We start from the raw sequence: 21,724 nt of genomic DNA, 5'->3' as shown, positions 1-21,724 counted from the left end.
TCAACACTGGACACTTTAAACCTTGAAATACGCCCAAATGCTCCAACTGTAAGGGTCTGTTCTTCTTACTCTATACAGCTAATCTCTACATGGTAATGGCATGTTCAATTAAACTATGAAATACTTACAGAAAACTGAGAAAACTGCATCCTCAATCACTACATAAATTCGACCCCTTTCAAAATTGAACTGGTTAGAGTTGAATATCTGCATTCCTCTCATTAGAGGAAGAGAGATTAATATTTCTGATAATATTTGCCCAATAGTCCTTCATTTTCATTATTTGTTATTGGCAAAGGTAAAGTGAAGGGTACATTCATTATATTATAATTTTGTCCAGCTTTGATTAGTCTAAGATGCCCAGTCGGTCCTTGAGATCCACTTTCCTACAGCTTTTAAATGTTTCCCTGCTTCAGCACAGCTGATTTACATTCATTACTTATTTAAAAGACTTTTTCTAAAATCTAAGGATCTAAATTTAGTATGTTCATTCTGGAAAAGGTCCAAAAGTTACAACAATTGAGCCCCCTCAACTCTATTTTCTCTGTTCCCCTTTGCTAATGGCGTCTGATGACAAATCTGTATAGCAACAGAGCATTCTGAAATAAAAAGGCTGTTTGTTGGCCATGGCATCCATTTTGAGAGGCTAAAGTATCAATAAGTATTTTCTTGAGAGACATGCAGACAGACCTGTTTGGGTTGAATGCAAGTGGATTTGAACAGGAACGTGCTCAGGGGCGTGCCGTTAAAAATCCCCGTACTACTTCTGTATTTCTCTACTCTACAGCTCATTTCTTCTGTCTCTCCGCAGAAATGAGCTGGGTAGAGATCCCAAAACATTGTTTGGTAGAGCAGATGAGTGCAACTTGGAGAGGTATTTGATTTCACAACGCTAAAAAAGAAAAATGTGTGGTGAGATTATGTTTGAATGGTCCCTAAGGGTGAGTTGGCTGGCCCTTGAAGGGGGAAAGAGGCCTCATTGAAATGAGCGGACTTCAGGAACGTCTCCCAGAAAAACTAAGCCGCTGTTCTGTCAGATCAGCACACCCCATCAGACCAGCATACCTATAGTCAATATGCATGCACAAGTCATCAGATTTGCGTTTATCTCTTTAGTTTTATACAAAAAATAGACTTTAAACTACCTCGACGGGCATGTATCCCTTCGTGTACAAGTGGTGTTGAGGTAGTTTAAAGTGTATTTTTCTTACAAAACTAAAGGGATAGACTAAAGGGATAAACGGGTATTGACTATGGGTATGCTGGCCTGACCGGATATGCTCATCTGACAAAACTCCGGTCGATTACCTGAGGATAGGGTTAGGATGGATGAAGAACTCAATCTTCTGTTAACTTTATTTATAATCACCAGAGATGGGAAGTAACGAAGTAAAAATACTTTGTTACCGTACTCAAGTAGATTTTTCTGATATTTTTACTTTACTACTTATTTTTATGGCGACTTTTTACTTCTACTCCTTACATTTTTACACAAATATCTGTACTTTCTACTCCTGACATTTAAAAAAATTGTCTCGTTACTTTAGCTTTGAATCATTTCAATGGAGTTACAGTTATTATTTTTCACGTCATCAATACCAAATTCAATACATTCACCAAATTCAATACGTTGCATTTGACGCACCACTACAAGATTGTGAAAACGAAGCCGTTTTCCCCCTCTGTTTCTAAAGTATAGCCGCCATCTATCACACACACCGTCGCGTCTTTACTACATTTCCCAGCATGCACCACAGACCGGCCGTCATGGCGGCGGCAGTTCCAAACAATTCACCCGGTAATTTACACTAGTTCCGAAATTACAACGTCACCTTTCATTCAACACTTTACTTACTCACCAGCGTAGCAAACTCTGAATGTACCCACTGCGACAGCTTCAGTATACATTCCGTAGTCGGTAATAAAACTTCCCAGTCAAATTACACATTCTCGGCCTTGGTCCATCAGCATACTGGTCCGTGTGGAAACACGTACCGCATCAGAGCCAGTCTCTTATCCATTGTCCCAGGGCATTGGAAAATACTATGTGGGGACAGGGGTGTTAAGTGGGATTTCAATGTATGTACCTGTAATAATTGTTAGCATGGTAATTAGTAGGTGAATTGGGACTGTTAGCATGGTTAAACTATTTCATAATTATGTATGTTTTTTGTATGAATGATGCTATTGTCTGTATTTTGTTTTCTACAATGTTAACTGTGCTTTATTGGGGATTTGCCTTCCTGTTTAGTGGGGCTGTCCCAATTGGCTGGTTATTGGTGGTTCTATTTAAGGGGCACACTCCCAATGGCTTGGGAGGGCTGCTTGGAGAGACTGGTTGGAGAAACTGCTTTTGAAGGTCTGCTTTAGAGAGACTATATTTAAAGTCAGCTTGCTGTGAGGCTGTCAGTGTTTTGTATTGCCTGCAATGGCCGGTTTTGTTTTCTTTATTTGAAAGTATTTTGTTTGTTTGTTTTTTTTTTTGTCTTCACCGTCACACCAGTAAATAAACCACTACACACTTTTGAACTGGAATTTTGTCATCCGCTGTTTCTTACCACCTTTTTGCAAGTCATCTGCTTACACCTCCTCTGACGTGAGACGGGAGCTGGCGAGCCGTTATCTCACAAAGATGAATCGACAGATTGGGCGGTATTCATTCCCAGCAAATCATTGCAGCTTGGTGGCGGTGGCGTTAGCATAGTAGTATGGAGTAGTCCTATTGGCAGACATCCATTTAAAATGTAGGCAGCGGCATGAAAAAAAGTGGTTTCTACTTTTACTTTTATACTTTAAGTAAATGTACAAGCCTGTACTTTGTTACTTTTACTTGAGTAAAGAAGTTTAATCAGTACTTCCACTTTTACCAGAGTATTTTTTAACACAAGTATCTGTACTTTTACTCAAGTACGGAAAGTGAGTACTTAATCACACATTAAGAACGACTGAGTTTGACTCCTTTGAAAAAGTCAGCTTGTTCTAGGAGTTTGGCCTCAACTGGACTTGGCTTTGTAGAGACTTCCTCTGGGTCAGACATAGAGCATCCATTGGCTGGCCCACCTAAACTACAACAGCCTGTCATTGTCTTGATTAAAGGACCACAGAGCTCCAAAAAGTATCTACAGGGACATATAAAGCTCCATCTGACACAAACTCACCAGTAAAACTCTCAACAATTGGTTCCTTTCTATCATTTTGAATCTTGTATCTTAGTTTCCGTCTTGGTTGCCTTTCTTCTGGGTTTTATTATTCAGTTTTCCCATCTCTTGATCATTATTTCCTTTTTTTACCATTCTTCGACCAGTCTTTCATTTGAGTTTCATGTTTTTCATCATACAGATTGGCTCCACACCCTTGTTTATTGGTCTATGAGCTCACCCTGGCTGTAAGAGTGGCCAATGGGCTGTGAAGGATTGTGTGATCTGTCGCTTGTTGGACTAGAGCCTCATTCAGCCACAGAGAGTTCCTAACTTCTCCAACCTGTACAGACATAATCACAGAAGCAGATTACTATTTTAAAACATTGCTTCATTGTCTCTTGGATTTTGTTGAAAAGAGAAAGTTTTTTAGAGTAAAAAGAGGTACTATGAAAATTAAAGAAAAAAGAATGAGACCAAGTAAAGCAGCAACTCAGCTGTAAGATTAGCAAAGGGAACAGTGATGTCATGCACAGGCTGAAGGTTTATATTTCGACATTTACTAAAACAAACAAAGAATATTTGCCCGCCTTAGTATAGGAACTGATTTCTATTCTACTCCAATCAGAGGTTGTACTGGTGAAGTGCAAGTTTTTGCAAATTTTTGAAATTTGAATTTGAGCTTTAATAAAACTTAAAAGAAGATCTCTGTCCTTAACCCCTTGGCGCCCACTGTTGCAAATATGCAACAAACCCCTGGTGTTATCAACACGGCCAAGATAGCATGTGCATTCCCCTATTTCTGGTTATTACACATTCAGGGTCTACCTATAAACCTTTGGCAAGCTTTTGATTGCGCTGCAACTGGTCTCTACTGGTTTATGTTATCATTGACCATTATAGATTTTGTCACAAATTTTTTCACTAAATATTATTTTTTAATAAATAGAAAATGTAGAAACTTATATTTGGTAACTACTTAAAAGCAAACAACGTTCAGAGGTCACAGCTCCAACAACTTCATCCAGATCATTAATTTAAAAAAAAACTTGTGTGGTGCCATATATAAACTATAGAGATAATAGTTTTATACATTTGATTGGTTGAAAATGTATAAATATTATAAATATAAATATCATTAGCATCCGTTTAGTGGATCTGGTAACAGTTAGTACACAATAAGAGCAATTAAGTGAGAATGTGCCCCTTACTGGCCAGAAGACGTTAAACTTGAAGCTTTCATCTTCGGCGAGCTTGATTTGACCAATACCAGTTAGTTGCATTTGCAGTTTTTTCTATGTTTTACACTGTACCTTTTTAGTTTATTAACAGTTTGTAATAAAAGTAGAATATATTACTCTGCAACCCATCACACCTACTTGGTATTCCATATAGAAGTGTGTTAAACATGATTTTCTGTACCATTTTCAGTACTGTAGAGAAGCATTTATGGAAAATAATAGAGTTTAATGTTGCCTTTGCCTTAGCTGGTGTTGAACAAGATTGCACAGTCTGTATGAATCCAAGGAAATGTGGAGAAAACTAATTGTGGGATTCTAGAGAAGGCAATGAAAGTGTAGCTGGCTCAGTTTTCCTCTACAGCCACACCTGCAATAACATGACCTTCATGGAAAAGTTATTGAAGGAAAACATTTCCTGTTTCCTTACAAATTAATATCTATTAAGAAGGGATAGACTTTGGAAACAATATCCTGTGGCTTAATGCAGACTGAATAAGACATGCTTGCCACAATTATGGGAGGAAAATTTGAGGGAGAAAATGTCCTCATTTATATAAAAAGTACAATTAAAATATTATTTAACATTATTCTGTCAAGCTTTAGGATTGGATTACAAACAGGGATATATCGTTAATAGGGGAGGAATACAAACCAGATGTAGAGTAAAACACTAGGAGTTTTTGATTGGTCAACCATGTTAAAAAGTTGCATGTGACTTAGTCAAGTATGGGTAAATGCAGACTGTTTATCTGACCTGAGTAACCTTAACAACCTTAACTTTTCTGTGGCCAAATTTCAAGAATTATCCTATTATAAAAACAAATCGTATGTGTGTATAACTCCAGGCTCTTGGCGACTCTGATTTCCCCGCTGTGCTGAGGCAGCTGCTGCCCTTGATGAAGCCCCGCGGAGGTGAGAAAAGCTCATCCTCAGGGTCCAGGCTCAGAGAGGACGAGTGCGGGCCAGACGAGCTGATCCTCCTCCTGGTCTATCTCTACTCTCTGGCTGCGGAGGCGCAGCAGGCAGATACCGGGGAGGAGGAGCTGGAGAAGCTGGAGCGGGAGCTGATAGGAGCACTCACGCTGGTCATCACACAGGAGACAGAACTCAGCCCATTGCTCCAAAACCTCACAGGTGAGAAAGTGCCCTTGCTGTCACAGTTCTTTAATAAGGCTTTTGCTGCAGAGTGTTTGTTTCTTCCATCCCTGCTTTTAGTGGTGCTAAAATCTCACTGTAACCGTAAGATTAGTTGCATCAAGCCTTCTCCCTCTATATTATTCCAAAGCTGTAATAATAATAATAATAATACCATCACATATGATTGGCAACAGTATTCAAGTACAAAAAGTCATTGTTTTTCAATTTTATGTTATAAACCAAAACAGAATTCCACATTATGCTATCTAATAGCTTTGCCTAAATGTAGTTAAGCACATTTTTGCCCATTCTTAAAATTCAAACTCTGTTAGATTGGAGGTAGAGGATGTCTTTTTAACATATATTCTGTAAGCATTACCACGGATTCTCCGTTAGATTTCGGTTTGGTCTATCAATCCGGCTATTCTAGCCGGAGCTCAGTCTGTAAGTTTAGGATTATTGTCCTCTTAGAACATGGACTATTGACCATTTGCCAAAGTCCCTGTCACCTTTATCTATCACCTTCTATCACCTTTTTTCCCAGGATTTTCCCTTTTTTGATTGTCTGAGGCCATTGATGATAGATACAGTATGTCTGCAGCTCCTGTACATTTATCATAGGCATCTTTGCTGCATCTCTGTTGGCTTCTATGGTCAGTTCAGGGTGAACAGCCATGGCTTTTGTAGGTTTACAAAGTGTCTCTCTCATCCCGTTCTTCCTGTTATATAGGTTCTTTGGTGCTGGTCCTTAAGGATCTCTGAATAGGGTGTGTAACATTGGTTGGGCTGAAAATGGCATATTTGCTGTTCTATGAGCCCTAATGCAAGCCTGGTTATAAGCCCCAGAATGAAACGACAGGTTTTCTTCATTTTATTGTATGCTCATGAATATTTAGATGAGCTGTGCGCTGATTGGTTGGTTTACAACGAGCAAAGCTGATGAGCAAAGACGCATCATAGCAACAAGCACTCTCTCACTGAAACCTCAAATATGTTAATATGGTAGGGTGACCAGACGTCCTCTTTTTCCCTGAAATGTCCTGCATTGCATACCTAAAAAAATGTCCAGGGGGAATTTCAAAATTGTCCGGGATGTTGGTCGACTACAGTGCAGTACGTAGTCGAAACACACCACGCACTCGAACCGAACCATGAGCTCTGGGGCTGGTCCGGGAACCCCGGCAGATGGGAACAGGGAGCCAGCGGGGGACAGGGCGACCGAACCCGACCTGGTGACGTTATTCATCATTGAGCTGTGCAAATAATCTTGGACGTGATTCTTGATCGAATCATGTTTCTGCTTTTGCATGTCTTCACTCCAGCATTACTGCTCTTCCAAATGTTTGTAAAGATCAGCTTGAGAATGAATATTAGCACCCTCTAAAGCAGGGAAGTAGCACTACAACACTGGCAGAAATCGCTTTCAAGTGATGGTTATGAATTAATCGGTAGAACAAAGTTTAATCTAATAAACCATTAATGATAATTAACCTTAGGTCAAATTTCTGTTGTTATCCCTAAGTGGATCCATCACCAACAGACTGCATAGAAACATTGAAAAAGACAAGAAATGCTGCTTATTGAGCTGCTGCTGAGCTGTAGTGCAGATCAAGGCTTGCTCCCAAGAAAAATAGTCCGTCTACCTCAGCACCACAGCCAGCTTACCTCCCTCAAACTAATAGCATCTTTAACCTTGAGCCTCCAACATAAGCTCTCCTCCCCCAGCCATATAGTTCACAATTTGTCCCACTTTTAGTTTGGGCCCATAGCGTACATTAGCACACGCCCAGAAATGCTACACGGAGGTTTCGTCTTATATCAAATAGAGTATGGGGTCACGTTGGATATGGGATTTCATAAATCTTCATGGCAAACTATTCTGGACTGCTGAGCCCTCTGCTTTTCACTTTTCTCTTAGTCTCTCTGTCTTTCCTATTCTACTTGGCTGAGTGCAGTTGGTAACCGAGGGGCCTCCTGGCAAGTTCAAGCTGAAAGATGGGGCTCATGTTAAAGAAACTGACTTTGTTATAAACACTTTGTTGGAAGGAAGCCTGTCATGGTGTGCCAGGTGCGTTCAAGACAGAATAAAGAAAGCATGTCAGGAAAACCTGGCAGTGTGTGTACTTCTTAAAATGTCTGTGTGTGTGTTTGTGTGTGTGAATGTTTTATAGCAGCCGACGAAGCGGTTGGCTCAAGTAACATGAGTAGGAGATCGTCTGTTTCAGCATCCAAAGCAAAACATTGATTGTGACATTCTCCCCAATTAAAGGAGTCAAATAAGAACCAGACGCTGAACGAGCGCTGGTCACCATGAGAACGGAGCTCTTGCAAATTTTTCTCTGTTTTTGAGTTTGGCTGTAGTGAGGGTCTCAAGGTTAATGCACTGTGCATGAACTGCTTTTGTGTGTTTCTGCAAACGGTGCAGACTCACTAGAAAAATACAGGTGCTGGTCATAAAATTAGAATATCATGAAAAAGTAGATTGATTTCAGTAATTCCATTTAAAAAGTGAAACTTGTATATTATATTCATACATTACATACAAACTCATATATTTCAGATGTTTATTTTGTTTAATTTTGATGATTACAAATGACAACAAATGAAAATCTCAAATTCATCATATCAGAAAATTAGAATATTGTGAAAAGGTTCAAAATTGATGGCCCCTGGTACCACACTCTAATCAGCTAATTAACTCAAACCACCTGCAAAAGCCTTTAAATGGTCTTTCAGTCTAGTTCTATAGGCTACACAATCATGGGGAAGACTGCTGACTTGACAGTTGTCCAAAAGACGACCATCGACACCTTGCACAAGGAGGGCAAGACACAAAAGGTCATCGCTAAAGAGGCTGGCTGTTCACAGAGCTCAGTGTCCAAGCACATTAATAGAGAGGCGAAGGGAAGGAAAAGATGTGGTCGAAAAAAGTGTACAAGCAAGAGAGATAACCGCACCCTGGAGAGGATTGTGAAACAAAACCCATTCAAAAATGTGGGGGAGATTCACAAAGAGTGGACTGCAGCTGGAGTGAGTGCTTCAAGAACCACCACACACAGACGTATGAAAGACATGGGTTTCTGCTGTCGCATTCCTTGTGTCAAGCCACTCTTGAACCACAGACAGCGTCAGAAGCGTCTAAAGAGAAACAGGACTGGACTGCTGGTGAGTGGTCCAAAGTCATGTTCTCTGATGAAAGTAAATTTTGCATTTCCTTTGGAAATCAAGGTCCCAGAGTCTGGAGGAAAAGAAGAGAGGCACTTCATCCACGTTGCTTGAAGTCCAGTGTAAAGTTTCCACAGTCAGTGATGGTTTGGGGTGCCATGTCATCTGCTGGTGTTGGTCCATTGTGTTTTCTGAGGTCCAGGGTCAACGCAGCCACATACCAGGAAGTTTTAGAGCACTTCATGCTTCCTGCAGCTGACCAACTTTTTGGAGATGCAGATTTCATTTTCCAACAGGACTTGGCACCTGCACACAGTGCCAAAGCTACCAGTACCTGGTTGAAGGACCATGGTATCCCTGTTCTTAATTGGCCAGCAAACTCTCCTGACCTTAACCCCATAGAAAATCTATGGGGTATTGTGAAGAAGAAGATGCAATACACCAGACCCAACAATTCAGAAGAGCTAAAAGCCACTATTAGAGCAACCTGGGCTATCATAACACCTGAGCAGTGCCACAGACTGATCGACTCCATGCCACGCCGCATTGCTGCAGTAATACAGGCCAAAGGAGGCCCAACTAAATACTGAGTGCTGTACATGCTCATACTTTTCATGTTCATACTTTTCAGTTGGCCAACATTTCTATAAATCCTTTGTTTTTATTGGTCTTCAGTAATATTCTAATTTTCTGATATGATGAATTTGAGATTTTCATTTGTTGTCATTTGTAATCATCAAAATTAAACAAAATAAACATCTGAAATATATGAGTTTGTATGTAATGTATGAATATAATATACAAGTTTCACTTTTTAAATGGAATTACTGAAATCAATCTACTTTTTCATGATATTCTAATTTTATGACCAGCACCTGTATACACTGAGGACAAAATGCAAGAAGACTAACGGTAACTTGAGTTTAGGAAAGTAAGCATGTTAGCCTCCGAGATTGTTAAAGATTTAATTTTTTTAACTTTTGTAAATAGTATCGTTACGAGATGATGGTTCTTCAGACTTTTATCTTCCTTGGAGTTTGGCATTCTTTTTCTATACGCCTTGTGATGAATTTTCTGTTTTCTTGCATATATATTGCATATATTTATTATAAAACTATTCTCTATGCATCCAGACGCGATAGTCACAATTTTTTCAATAACACCAAGCTGTGGGATGTTTTCACAAAGATATGCAGCTTGATCGGCTCACTGTGACAGAAAAAAATCACAATGAGAACATTAGACAAAACTCAAAGATAGAGATGTGAACTGGAGATAAAAATAATTGAAAAGGAATCTTTTGTTTCGCTGTTTGGCGTTGTGCACTTGGCCACTTCTCATAAACCCTCACCCCCCTCCCCTGATGATACGATAAGGTTTCCTTATCCACAGAGGCTTTTCTTAGTGCACTTTATCCCCACTCTGTATTAAATGCAAATCTTTACAGGTTTAATTTATGGCCATCCTATTTATTAAAGTCTCCATTAAAGTGCTGTCCATTAAAAGGCTCTTTATTGTTTATTATTATTGTATGTATGGATTGATTACATAAATTGTTTGTGTTCTGTACTCTTTAAAAGCAAAAACAGGATTGTAATCTTAGCTATGCCTGTTTGTATTGTGAATTTTGTTGCATTTATTTAAAAAAAAAGTTACTACAGTTTAAAACTATCTCTACCATTTCTGATATATTTATTTGTTTTCTCCATTATTGTCACCATCACAACTCTTAGCAGGTAGTATTTATTTGCAGTCTGCAAAGTACAAAAAGTGTTGATCTTTTAAGAGGAAACCTCACATTGGCGGGTTTTAATTTTAGGCCCCGTCCACACGAAGTCAAAACGAACACGAAACGCTGATATTTTCCAAAACGTTTGCCGTAAAGACGGAGACGTAAAATAAATGTGAGCGTCCACACGAATGCATGAAAACGCTGCAAAATGTATGCCAGGCCTGTAAGTGGCGCTGTGGTGCCAAAGCAAAAATAAGCGACGAAATGTTGGGCATGCGCACTAATATTTATACATGGTTGCCCTGCGGGTCCATTTTCGTGGTTAAGTCAAATTCAGGCGCTGAACTATGTCGTCGATATTGCTCTGTTCTTCCTGGAGATATTCCAGAAGAAGAAGATTCTGTTGTAAGCCCGAAAGCAGGGTGAGTAGCATTAGCAGCAACGGCGCCATTGTTGTTGTGATACTGGTCGCGCATGCGTGTTTAGAGGCGACGCTATGACGCATGCGTGTAAAAAAAAATATGCGGTTAGAGCGTAAAGATGGAAACGCGAAAACGGCGTTTCGAAATCTTCCCACTCTGAAGGCTGAATAAAAAATAGATCGTTTACAGACCCCCGAAACGCCGGCTTCGTGTGGATGAGAGGCTGGTTTGGTGAAAAATTTGTGCGTTTAGGCCAGGGAACGTCTTCGTGTGGACGGGGCCTTAAACTTAGACAAAATGGAATTAGCATATTTGTCCTTCAAATATAGGTATACTATTTGATCTTGGTGTGAGAAAACTGTGCTGATAGATACAGATGCTTTTAAGCTAGATGTATGGATTTACCCCAGTATCTAATTGCAATATCTGTGTATATATTAACCTAGATACTAACGCTTTTCTTTGAAAATATGTTTAATTACTAGAAGTTAGTAACCTTTATAAGGCTGGTTGCCTTCTGTATTTTAAGAAACAAGAACCAGGTGGGTTGTGGTTGGAAGTTTGCTATAAAAGTTTTGATGACTATTCTGCTTTTTAGCTTCTATCATTCTTTTTTATCCTTTTAAGCAGTGCTGTAATAGTCAAACCAAATATTTAATAAATATAGTTATTTTAGTACCCAGTTAGTCTCCCTTAGGCAAGGAATATTCTGTGTGTGATTTTCTTTAATAAACAAAAGGAAATCTCTAATACAAACTGTACATTACCATAACTTTTTGAATGTTTCAGAAACATGCTGTTTTACTACAGATTTCTTTGTAGTTTTTTTGGGAGATACAGTATCTGTGATAGGTCAACACAAAGTAGTGAGTACTTGTGAAGTGGGAGGAAAATGACTGAATGTTTTTAAATTATGTGGTGTTAAAGTAACACAGTGCATTTGTCCCACTCACTTTAATTCAATTCAGTTTATTTATATAGCGCCAATTCACAACACATGTCATCCCAAAGCACTTCACAATTCAACCAGATCATACTGTCAAATTGATTTGAAGTTTTCTATCTAAAAAAAACAGCTGATTGCATCGACTCATTGACTCGGACTCACACAAGGCATGCTTTTAGAGACAGTGGAGAGGAAAAACTCCCTTTTACAGGAAGAAATCTCCAGCATAACCAGGCTCAGTGTGAGCGGCCATCTGCTGAGTCCGACTGGGGATCAGGGAGACAGAAACAGACATGCAGAAAGAAGCAGACATACAAAAGGTAATTTATCAACCAGCTCCACAGGCGGCACAGTCCAGGAAACACACAGCCAGGCAGACAAGCTCCGAGCCAGCTCCCATGTCAGCAAATCAGGCCAGTCGCAGTCAGAGAAACTGGACTACACAAAAAAAACAGGCAGAGCTCCAACATCTTTAAACAAAGGTGTTGATGGCAGCAACGCAGTTGATATTTCTCTCCAGGATGACGTCACAGCCAATCTCTGCAGAGTGGGAGAATAGAGATCTAATGAAGCAGATCAATGAAAAAGGGATCCCTATGTCCTCCAGCATTCTAAGCCTATAGCAGCATAACTATAGAGATAGCACTGGATAACCTGAGCCACTCTAACTATAAGCTAACTATAAGCCTTGCCTTAAAAGTAGACAGGATGTCTGCCTCATGGACTAAAACTGGTAGTTGGTTCCACAGGAGAGGATTTAGTGTTGAAATCAACTCTCTATACAGTGTATATCTTACTCCAGTTGTTCTTGTAATAACTCTAATAGAGTAGGTGTACTTTGACACTGCATATTTAAGACTGTGGAATTAATGTCGATCTAAAGAGTCTAGCATGTAAATGCATTCCGTGCTTGGAGCTAGTTGTTTGTAGAGTTATTGATTCTAAACAGCTTCTTTTTCCCTAGCTGAGAAAATAACCCCCACAGCATGATGCTGCTACCCCCATGTTTAAATTAAGATATTCTAAGACATGTTTAAGCTGAAGTGTAGGGTTAGCTTTCTAGCACAGAGCACTCTGCTGTTCTGCTATAGTCATATAGGACAGTTATTTAAAAGGAATGGCTGTATTTTCCATCTTCATTTTTGCACCAAAACAGGACAGAACAGAAAAAAATAATTAAGTAAAAAAAAAAGGTAATTTAAAACAGGGGAAACCCAACCTACCTCAGCAATATTTAAATATACATTTTCTAAGTTTACAATATAGGGCCAAATGTTTACCACAGAGTGTGTGAAACAGTCTCTAATGTCTTTGTATTGTTGTCATAGAGTATGGATTTGATGAAAGGCCAAACAGTATTTATCCAGGAGAATGGGTCTGCTTATTGCAGACTGGGAAATGATCTTCTAAACCAAATGCTCCACAGGCAGCACCACATGTGGGAAGAGGCTGATTGGTTGTGGGCAGCGCTGCAAAGCCAGAGCAAACGATGGGATTGGATAAAGAACCCAGACTGTTCTGAAAGCTCGATTCCGATTGGGCCCTGCCAACTCTTTATAATATACAACACTGTGGTGCGTGTGATGTGTGTAGGTTGTAAATAGCTCCAAGAAGTTACTGTTAATTCCTCATTCAGTTGTGGGAAAAACTACATTTATGCTGGTTGGAAGGGGAAAAAAATCCTCAGGCCCCTTCATAGAGGCTCTTCCTCTCAGGTCTGGTAAATCTATGGAAGGAAATTAGTCAACAGCCCTCTTTTTTGTTTTTGAAGGTTTAATTTCTTCTCTGATTTTTGGGGCAGAGTAGGCATAGTTTGACTGGCTCTGCCAAACATTACCAATTCTCCACCCTTGGACATCTTGCTGGGTCAGGAAACTGATTCATAGTTTTTTTGCTCATGTCTGTGTGTGGGTGTAGAACACCAAAGGGTGAAAATGAAGTCTTAAACCCATTTGGTGCTGATGCTAGAGTTTTATTCAACACGTTTACTCAAGAAAATGACTTGCGGAAGAAAAAAAGACTTTTAACGGGAATTGTGATGGTTTTCATCATGTTCTTAACTCTCTGCGTCAGCCACTCCTCGGGTTTGTTATTTATCCTGTCAGTGGTGTTTGCATGGGGTAAGGAAGGGGGGGAGCAGACCTCCCCAAATGCGAATGTTTGGGTTGGCACGGCAACATGAGCCAGTCAGGGGACTTGAAAGGGATCGCGCATAACTCTTGCCACCAACTGTCGGCCTACTTTTTAAACTTTTCTTCTCTTTGTTTTGTACATGTCTGTGTTTCTTTTTTTACCCCTTCTATTTCTCCTCCTTCACAGGCCCCACAGTGTAAAGCCAGCAGCCAGGGAAGTCGAGCGTAATTTTATCTAATGATTTTGCTTTATTAAGCTTATTTCCCCTGTTGTACTTGTTTATGAAATTAGCTACAATTCCTTTTAATTGGTGTTCTTTCCTTTGCTTCCTTGTCTTATTAAGAAACACACAAAGACACACACACACACAGTCATACTAGAAAGACCAGCAAATCCGGGGGGTGACCAAAGTGGCCAGTAGCATTAGCTCTCCATCGTTCATTTCATCAGATAGGCGGATGACATGGAGTTCAGGCTTTAATTAACAGCGTCTCTTCGCTTCCTACTACAGACCCACGGAGGTCTGGTTATCAGCCAGGCTAGACACAGCTGGGGGTTGGTTTCATCTTATATCTTAACACTGTTAAAAACAACCCTTACATCTGTCCCCAGCTTCTGCCTTTGTTGTGTACAGTTTTTAATAGGTGCAAAAAACTATTTGTATTGACCTATTTAAACAATCTAAAGTTTAGGGAAGCAGGTTAGACATAATAGAGTGTTTAGGTTTAAAGCTGTGGAATTGAAGTTAATAACCATAACAACAGCAAAGTGAAATAATACAATTAATAATAAATATGTTTATAATGCACTATACATATAAGGATCTCAAAGTGCTACAAATATAAAAAGAGGGAAAATATAAAATTTTATGTTAAAAAATCATACTGTAAATCTTAATCATAAAAGTTGGAAAAGCTCTGATCCCCTGTCAGACAGACATCAGTCCAGGAAGCAGCCACTGTCAGATTTATAATGATAATAAGCCCTAAACAGCTGTATTACCGGCTGTATTAACATGTTGACTTCCAATAATGCAATGGCCAAAAACCTTTTAGTACAACATAACCTGTATTGACCCTATGTAGGAATATAGAGGGGGATTAAATGTTCCTCTTACCACAAGTATCGTAATGGTGTTTTTTTTTTTTTTTTTTTTTTTTTTTTTTTTTTTCAGGAAAATGACAGCAGAGATTTTTGCCTGTGGGTTAGTTTGCATTTGACTGTTATCAGGTTTGATACATCACTCTATGATATTTACTTTTGCATATCTTCCACTCAGTAATTTGTGCTTTTCACTCAACAAAATTTGATTTGCAATATCATGTAGGCAAATCAGCTGCAGCTTTTCTCACTTTCAACTTTCTTGGTGTCTTCAGATACGCAAACCTTTAGTTGATCAGGCCCTTAGATTTTAAGTGAAGTCGTGGAATATGTAGATCAGGAGGGTGATTAACTTACTTTATAGTACAGTTTTGCCAGCTGGTTTAAAAAATCTTCTGGTACAGTCCAGGGATCAGTAAGGGATTTAACACCTTCAGTTGGCCTGGTTTTCCTTTTACAGAGATTTTAGACTAGATCTGGCTACATCATGGAGCTCTCACCAACCGTGTTTTTCCAGTATTCTGTTAATCAAAACACAAAGATTGATTGGTGATGTCTAGAAGAAGATCAACCATCCCGCTCTGCCTTTATCCCACAAATTGTGTATGATATCGTTCTATTAACCTGCCATACCGTCATCATGGTTCAAAAAACTTTGTCACATCCTGTCTTCCTGCTGTTGTTGGGACATTAGCACACTCACACTGCAAGCAAACACCTTCATGGTGGGGATAAACTGTTCCCAGAGTGGAAGCGAATGGTTCTATGGTCTCTGTCATGGTGAAAGGCTTCCCAGAAAAATTTGGCATGAAAGTCATTTTAGTCGAGGGAAATTCCAAAAAAAAACAACACTGGACTTTGTTTTCCAAGTTTGAAGACGTTTCGCTTCCCATACAGGAAGCTTTTTCAATTCAAAATGTCTGGATTAGCGTTGAGTTCCAAGATTTATAGATTAGCCCAACAAAGCATTGTTTTGGCTTAGAAAACATGCAAATTGAACCGAAAGAAAAGGTCCTTAGTAATGGGGAGTTGTTGAGGTCGTTGTTAGACTACAATATCCAATACTGGCCTATGCCTCTGAAAAGGGGGAGTCATTAGGGTAATTGTTGGCCTGGCTGACCAGGGGAGATATTTTGGTCCCCTGCATAGTGATGGGGAATAAGATGATAGCGGGAAGGCATCCACTCTATCCCTGCACTGCAGGTTTTTGAGAGCTGGAACCGGAGACAACCCCAACATAAATAGCTTCCTTCACACCCAATCACCCCCCTTTCATGAGTTTGACTTGGATGACTGAAACTCTTCTAATGTGCATTTTGAAATATTGCATCAGAAAAACTGTGATGGAAATGGCAAAATTCAAATAAGCTCCTTAAATTTCACGAATGAAGTTTTACACTCGCTTGAGGTTGGTTTTTGACTTTTGCGAAAAAAGGTTGATAAGCTAAAGAGGAGATGGAAAATATTTTTTTTTTATCTACTCTGACCTAGGGAATTCTAACCTCATGCCTGATCACTTGACGCTGTTGGAGTCTTCCTGGATTTTCCTATTATGCTTGTAGACATGGTAAACCATTACTAGCTAGCATGTTAATGAAAGACCAACTTCCCTGATGACAACACATACATTAAAACTGTCCTCCAGTACTGATCTGTGCTCAATGCTAGATTGCAACCTCTGCTTCCTGTTTGGTACAGCCGTGCGTGATGACATAATGTGGATGATGACCTATGAGGGCAATACGCTTTGCAGTGCTTTAAGTTCCTTCAATCCATGAATCAATGGAAATGGAACAATGGAAACACCGCAAATTCGCATTTCCTCTTTTTTCAATCTGCTAAATGTTTGTTTAAAAGTTGCATTTCAGTTGAACGGAAACATGGCTTGTTGCTGCCATCACAATAATAAATAAAGTTACCACACAGAAAAGTTTGAGCATAAAGACAAAAACCACATTATTCCCCCGTGATAAGTGTCGTAATTCTGATGCCATGCCCATTGATGGCGATTGAACATTTTCACATAGAATTTTGAACAGTGGCAAAGAAGCAAAATGGGTTGGTTTTAAATTGACAATATATTGTAAATCTTTTAAGTCATGGATTCAAAAATACAACCACAACTCGAAGTCTGGCATTGCATGTGGAAAAACACGGCTCTTTGCTGATCTAGGCACACTGAAGGAGATGCCATGGGGAGGATGCTTCAAAGATTCCCACTCAGACAGCAGGTTTTAAATGTAGTTTGTTTTGCTGCCGCTTCACCTTGAGATGACTCCCTGTCTGACCAAGAAGTGTCTCCACTATACTCTAACTTCGTCTGGGTGGGGAATTTAGTTTTATTTTTTGGATTGACTTCAATCCCTAACTCTGCTCTAATCATTTTGCACATCACCCCAGTGCTCAAACAGAGCATCCCTTTTTGCTGATAAGAAAGCATGAAATAAGCATCCAATCAGCAGGATCCTAGTCAGTCCCTCTCTGCATTTTCATCTATCTTTTGTAGAGTGAGTTAGCTCTCAGCAGCAGATTCCTCTGCTCCTCATTTATGACAGGAAATGCACACTGTAAAAAGCTCATAAACACTTCTATCTCTGCTGGAGTTGGGACAGAAAAAAGACACCCATTACGCTCCTACACAGTCCTCCATGTACATACTCTTGCTCTAACGAATCAGTGGCAGAAATACATTCCAGAGGCACATGCAGCCAAGTTCCAGAGGGACCCTAGCAAAGACAGCGGCCCCTAGCCCTTGCACACGCGTCAGTGCAAACCAGGGTCAACTGGTGACCCTCAGATGAAGGGTCAGGAAAGGAGTCTGGCCAGCGCGTTCTTCCCGCTCATCTTCCACGCCTTCAAATCAGAAGCCCTAATGCTCCTCTGGGAAAACATTCCTCGTCATCTGAGTGCATGGATTCTTCCTTTAAAGTTTGGTGCAGGATTCCAATAGAGTTTTTAGGGTTACAAATAGTTGGGGCAGTTTTTGTCTGATAGTGTTCAAAGCAAATACTTCATAAATGGATCTTATGCAGTCCTGCTCTGCATTAATCGTACCCTAAAATACACTTAAATTGATGACAGTATAGATGCAAAATAACAAAAATCTGACCATGGAAACCTCCCTGAACAGAAGAGTTCAGTTCATAGAGTTTGTCCGTGTGTGAGTCTGTTTTTTAACAGACCCATTTGGTTTCATGGTATATCTGCGTTTTATCTGTTAGTGCGGAAGAACTTGTTTACGTTTGAGATTCCAGTCAGCAGTGAAAGATGACCTGTCCTAATGTACCCGTTTTCCTCCCCAAAATGTCCCCTTTCTCCCTCTGCAGACTCCCTCCCACACTCAGCCTAGCCAACTTCCTTCATCAGTATTTCTCTCTTAATTTAGAGAAACCCTGTAACTTTTTCCCCCCTCATGTTCAGTTCAAACCTTTGTCCTACTACATGGGAGAAGAACAGTAATTCATGGGCTGGATTTTTTTTCTATCTCTTAAACTAATGTGAGAAACTGCAGTTTGGAATCACTCTTGGTGTTTACATCCCAAAAGGACAACAAGAACAGAATGATGCTCTCCTCGATCACATCCCGTACTGGTTGTGGGACTTTGTGGAAGTTGTGAAAGTCGAATGTGTTCATCCAGTTTTCTCCAGGGTGGAGAGCTCCTCCATGGCCTCAGCACCAGATGGAAGCTCTCCTGGCGCTCTTAGCTGGCCGGTCATTTCCTGTCAGAGGTCTGGTGTTAATCAAGGCCCGAGCCAGCAGAAACACCCCCGACTCCCCTACCTCCATCCGCCCCTTTTTTATGGCTTGTCTCCTTTTTTTACGCCCCCCTCATTTAGAAAGCAAAGAAATACATTTTTCCTCTCCTCCTTTTTTTCCCTGTAGTTTATGCTCTTTTGTCTTTTGCGTTGTACCCTGGCTTTGTTTGGTAAATGGCAGAAGTTGTTTTAGGTGGCTGTAAATCTTGGATCATGTTATCAGAGTCCCTTCTGATAGCTGCAGGTCCAGCCAGTAGATAGGGAGAGATAGTAAGGAATGAGTAAAAAGGAGTCTTTCTTTACTTCCACACTGGAGAGCCTGGTCACTCTCTGATGTGTCTGTTTGTGTCTTAAGAAATATGTGTGACACAGTCACAGATAGGCTTATCTACTGAACCACCTACCCCACTGACCAGACACAGACCTTAAAGCTGACGGGGTCCGTTAGAGACACTTTCATCCCTCCAGCCTTTGGTTCTGGCTAAATCTTTCTCAAAAATGTCTACGTGCCTCATCTCCAGTTCAGAATGGTGACACATTGCTTAAGCTTTTCTGTTATACATGCCAGAAGGCTCTGGACTCATGCACAAGAACACACATGTTACCCGTGTTACACACGTGTTACTTTAAGGTCGGCTCAGAGAAACGTATCTGAACTAAAAAAGAACGCCACATAACTTTAGATCAAAACCTGGTGTTTTGATCTGAAGTCTCACATTTTTCAGAACTAGAAGTGTATTTTTTTATCTGCATTTGTAGTAAAGGATTTTGTTTCAGTTATGCTATGCATATTTTGATACAATAGCTTAGTGAACAGGGCAATAAAATCCACTATTTTAGTATCATTTAAGAAAGGGTCTGAAGGTATGCTAACCATATCACGTTTTTTAAAGTGTAACCCTTCCTAAATCTAATTTATTTGCATTTAAGCTGTCTAAACTGGGTTTTATGTTGTTGTCTAAACTGGGTGTTATGTCGTTATTACTGTGCATATTTCTACATTTTCATGTGAGGTTTTTTGGGTTCTGCAATGTTTGTCTCAGACCCCCCATATTGCTTCTAAAGAGTCTGAACGGTGGCTATTGACTTTGAATTTCCCATTTGATTTAACAGAACGTACTGGTAGATCCCTATAGATCAGTCTGTAATATTATTAGAAGGAAAGGAATTAGTTCATCCATATTTCCAGCAGTTTATTGGTGAAAAGTTTGGATGCAGCTGCCCTATTATGCCCCCTAAAGGCTGTAGGTCGTAGCTCAATTGTTGTTTATGTATATAGACCAAAAAACACAGCAGACAGACTCAGCACACGTTCTTACTGTCGAGAAGCTACAGATAATCCCTGCGAATAACAATGGCAGCATCATTGTAAAGTGATGCTTCCATGTGAGGCTTATGGGGCAGGTTGAACACAGGGGGATAAAGGCTGGTAGTCTAGTCCTCCCAGCAGGACTAGGGCTGAAACATTTTTCCAAAAATCCAAAGTTCAGTTACTTTAACCAGTATTGCGTTTTATTTTTATTTCGATTTTCCTTTGCACTGACCACAAGACGTTTCGATCCACGGTTTCAATATTTTCAGGACTGAAAGTTTGCTTGTACCGAGTCCATTTTGCAGGAATATATCAAAACTTTTGTGTGAAAAAGGGCTTATGTTTTCTTGCATGCAGTGATCTGCAACTCTCTCTACCCTTCTGTGTGGCGGCAAACCCACTTTAAGACTATCACTGTCATCTAAAGGACTGAAGGGAAAAATGTTGTGTTTTAATATGTAATATGACCCAACTGACTCTGTAATTTGATTATTAAATTGTGATTATATTACAAATGCAATTAATTTCCCAACTCTTTGTAGGTTTAGCAGGATAATGCTAAACATACAAGACGGACTACAATTTCATTGTATTAATTAAAGCACATCTGTGGGTTAGAATGACCTGGTGAAGTTCCAGACCAAGATCTAAGTAAGTCAGGTAAATTGAGGCTAAAACGTGATTCAACTACAAATGCAGATTTTTAGTTATATTGCAAAGAAGACTTGCATCTATACGTTGGTGAAGATTCTCAGTCAACCAGGTCATACCGGTAGTCATTTTGAATTAAAAAAGCTCCTAGGATTGGGAAGCGAAACGTCTTCAAACTTGGAAACAAAATCCAGTGGATTGTTTTTAATTTTCTTTTTTTGAAATGACTTGCAGCTTTAGCTACAGTGAAAGCTGTTCTTATTAAGTTATGACCAGGTGTGCTTAATTCAAATGCAGTCCACACTTTTTAGATTTTTTCTTTGTAAACATTGTATTAGACTATGAATCCTCTTCCTTCCAGTTCACTATTTTGCACTACCTTTTTTTGGTTTGTTACATACAATCTGTACAAAATATATGTAAATTTATATGATAAATTTAAAACGTATCAGTTCTTTGAAAAAGCTGCAAATTGGACCAGCCTGGACATCCAAGCAGTGACGTATCTTCCTGTCTGTTTAGAGAAAATAGCACAAATTGATTCCTTTATAGTGTGATTATCTACCTTTTGCAGAGGAGTTGATAGTTGATTTACTAGCTGCAACGGAGTTGACAGTAACTCAAACTGATTTTGAAGGCTACAGGATATTTTTATATCAGAAAAAAAATATAGAAATATAAAAATCAGGATCAGATTCTTGGACTACAGAACAGCTTAGCAGAATGCTTTGCTGGAGAAAGCATATTATAAAATGAAGAGAGGGTTCTTTGAATTTGGAAGATAAACACAATGAATGTGAGCTTTTTGCTTTTGTGTTTTCCTTGGTGTTTGGGAATAAGTGCAGATGATAAAATAAACCCTTTCAGTCTGATAGACTGCTCCTGGCCTCAATAGGGCCTTTCTTCCAAATCTCATTTTCTGTCCCCCATCATCCTTTTCATCTTATCCTCTCTCACATCAGTCTGAGTCTCGGATCCTCTTACACACTTT

General features: G+C 39.6%; 1 protein-coding gene across 1 annotated transcript in view; it reads left to right on the top strand.

Moving 5' to 3' along the window:
- Window positions 1-21,724, top strand: part of scfd2 (sec1 family domain containing 2) — a 160,023-nt gene that overhangs the window by 69,973 nt on the left and 68,326 nt on the right. Inside the window, exon 5 of the mRNA XM_038300144.1 lies at window positions 5,224-5,512. Within this exon, the coding sequence (XP_038156072.1) occupies window positions 5,224-5,512 (289 nt within the window). The remainder of the gene's footprint in view (window positions 1-5,223; window positions 5,513-21,724) is intronic.

Source organism: Cyprinodon tularosa, unplaced genomic scaffold, assembly GCF_016077235.1.
Source record: "Cyprinodon tularosa strain WSP-4 unplaced genomic scaffold, ASM1607723v1 ctg440, whole genome shotgun sequence".
In the NCBI taxonomy this organism is placed as follows: Eukaryota; Metazoa; Chordata; class Actinopteri; order Cyprinodontiformes; family Cyprinodontidae; genus Cyprinodon; species Cyprinodon tularosa.
Note: the sequence above shows the minus strand (reverse complement) of the source record. Positions and strands in the feature narration are given on the sequence as shown.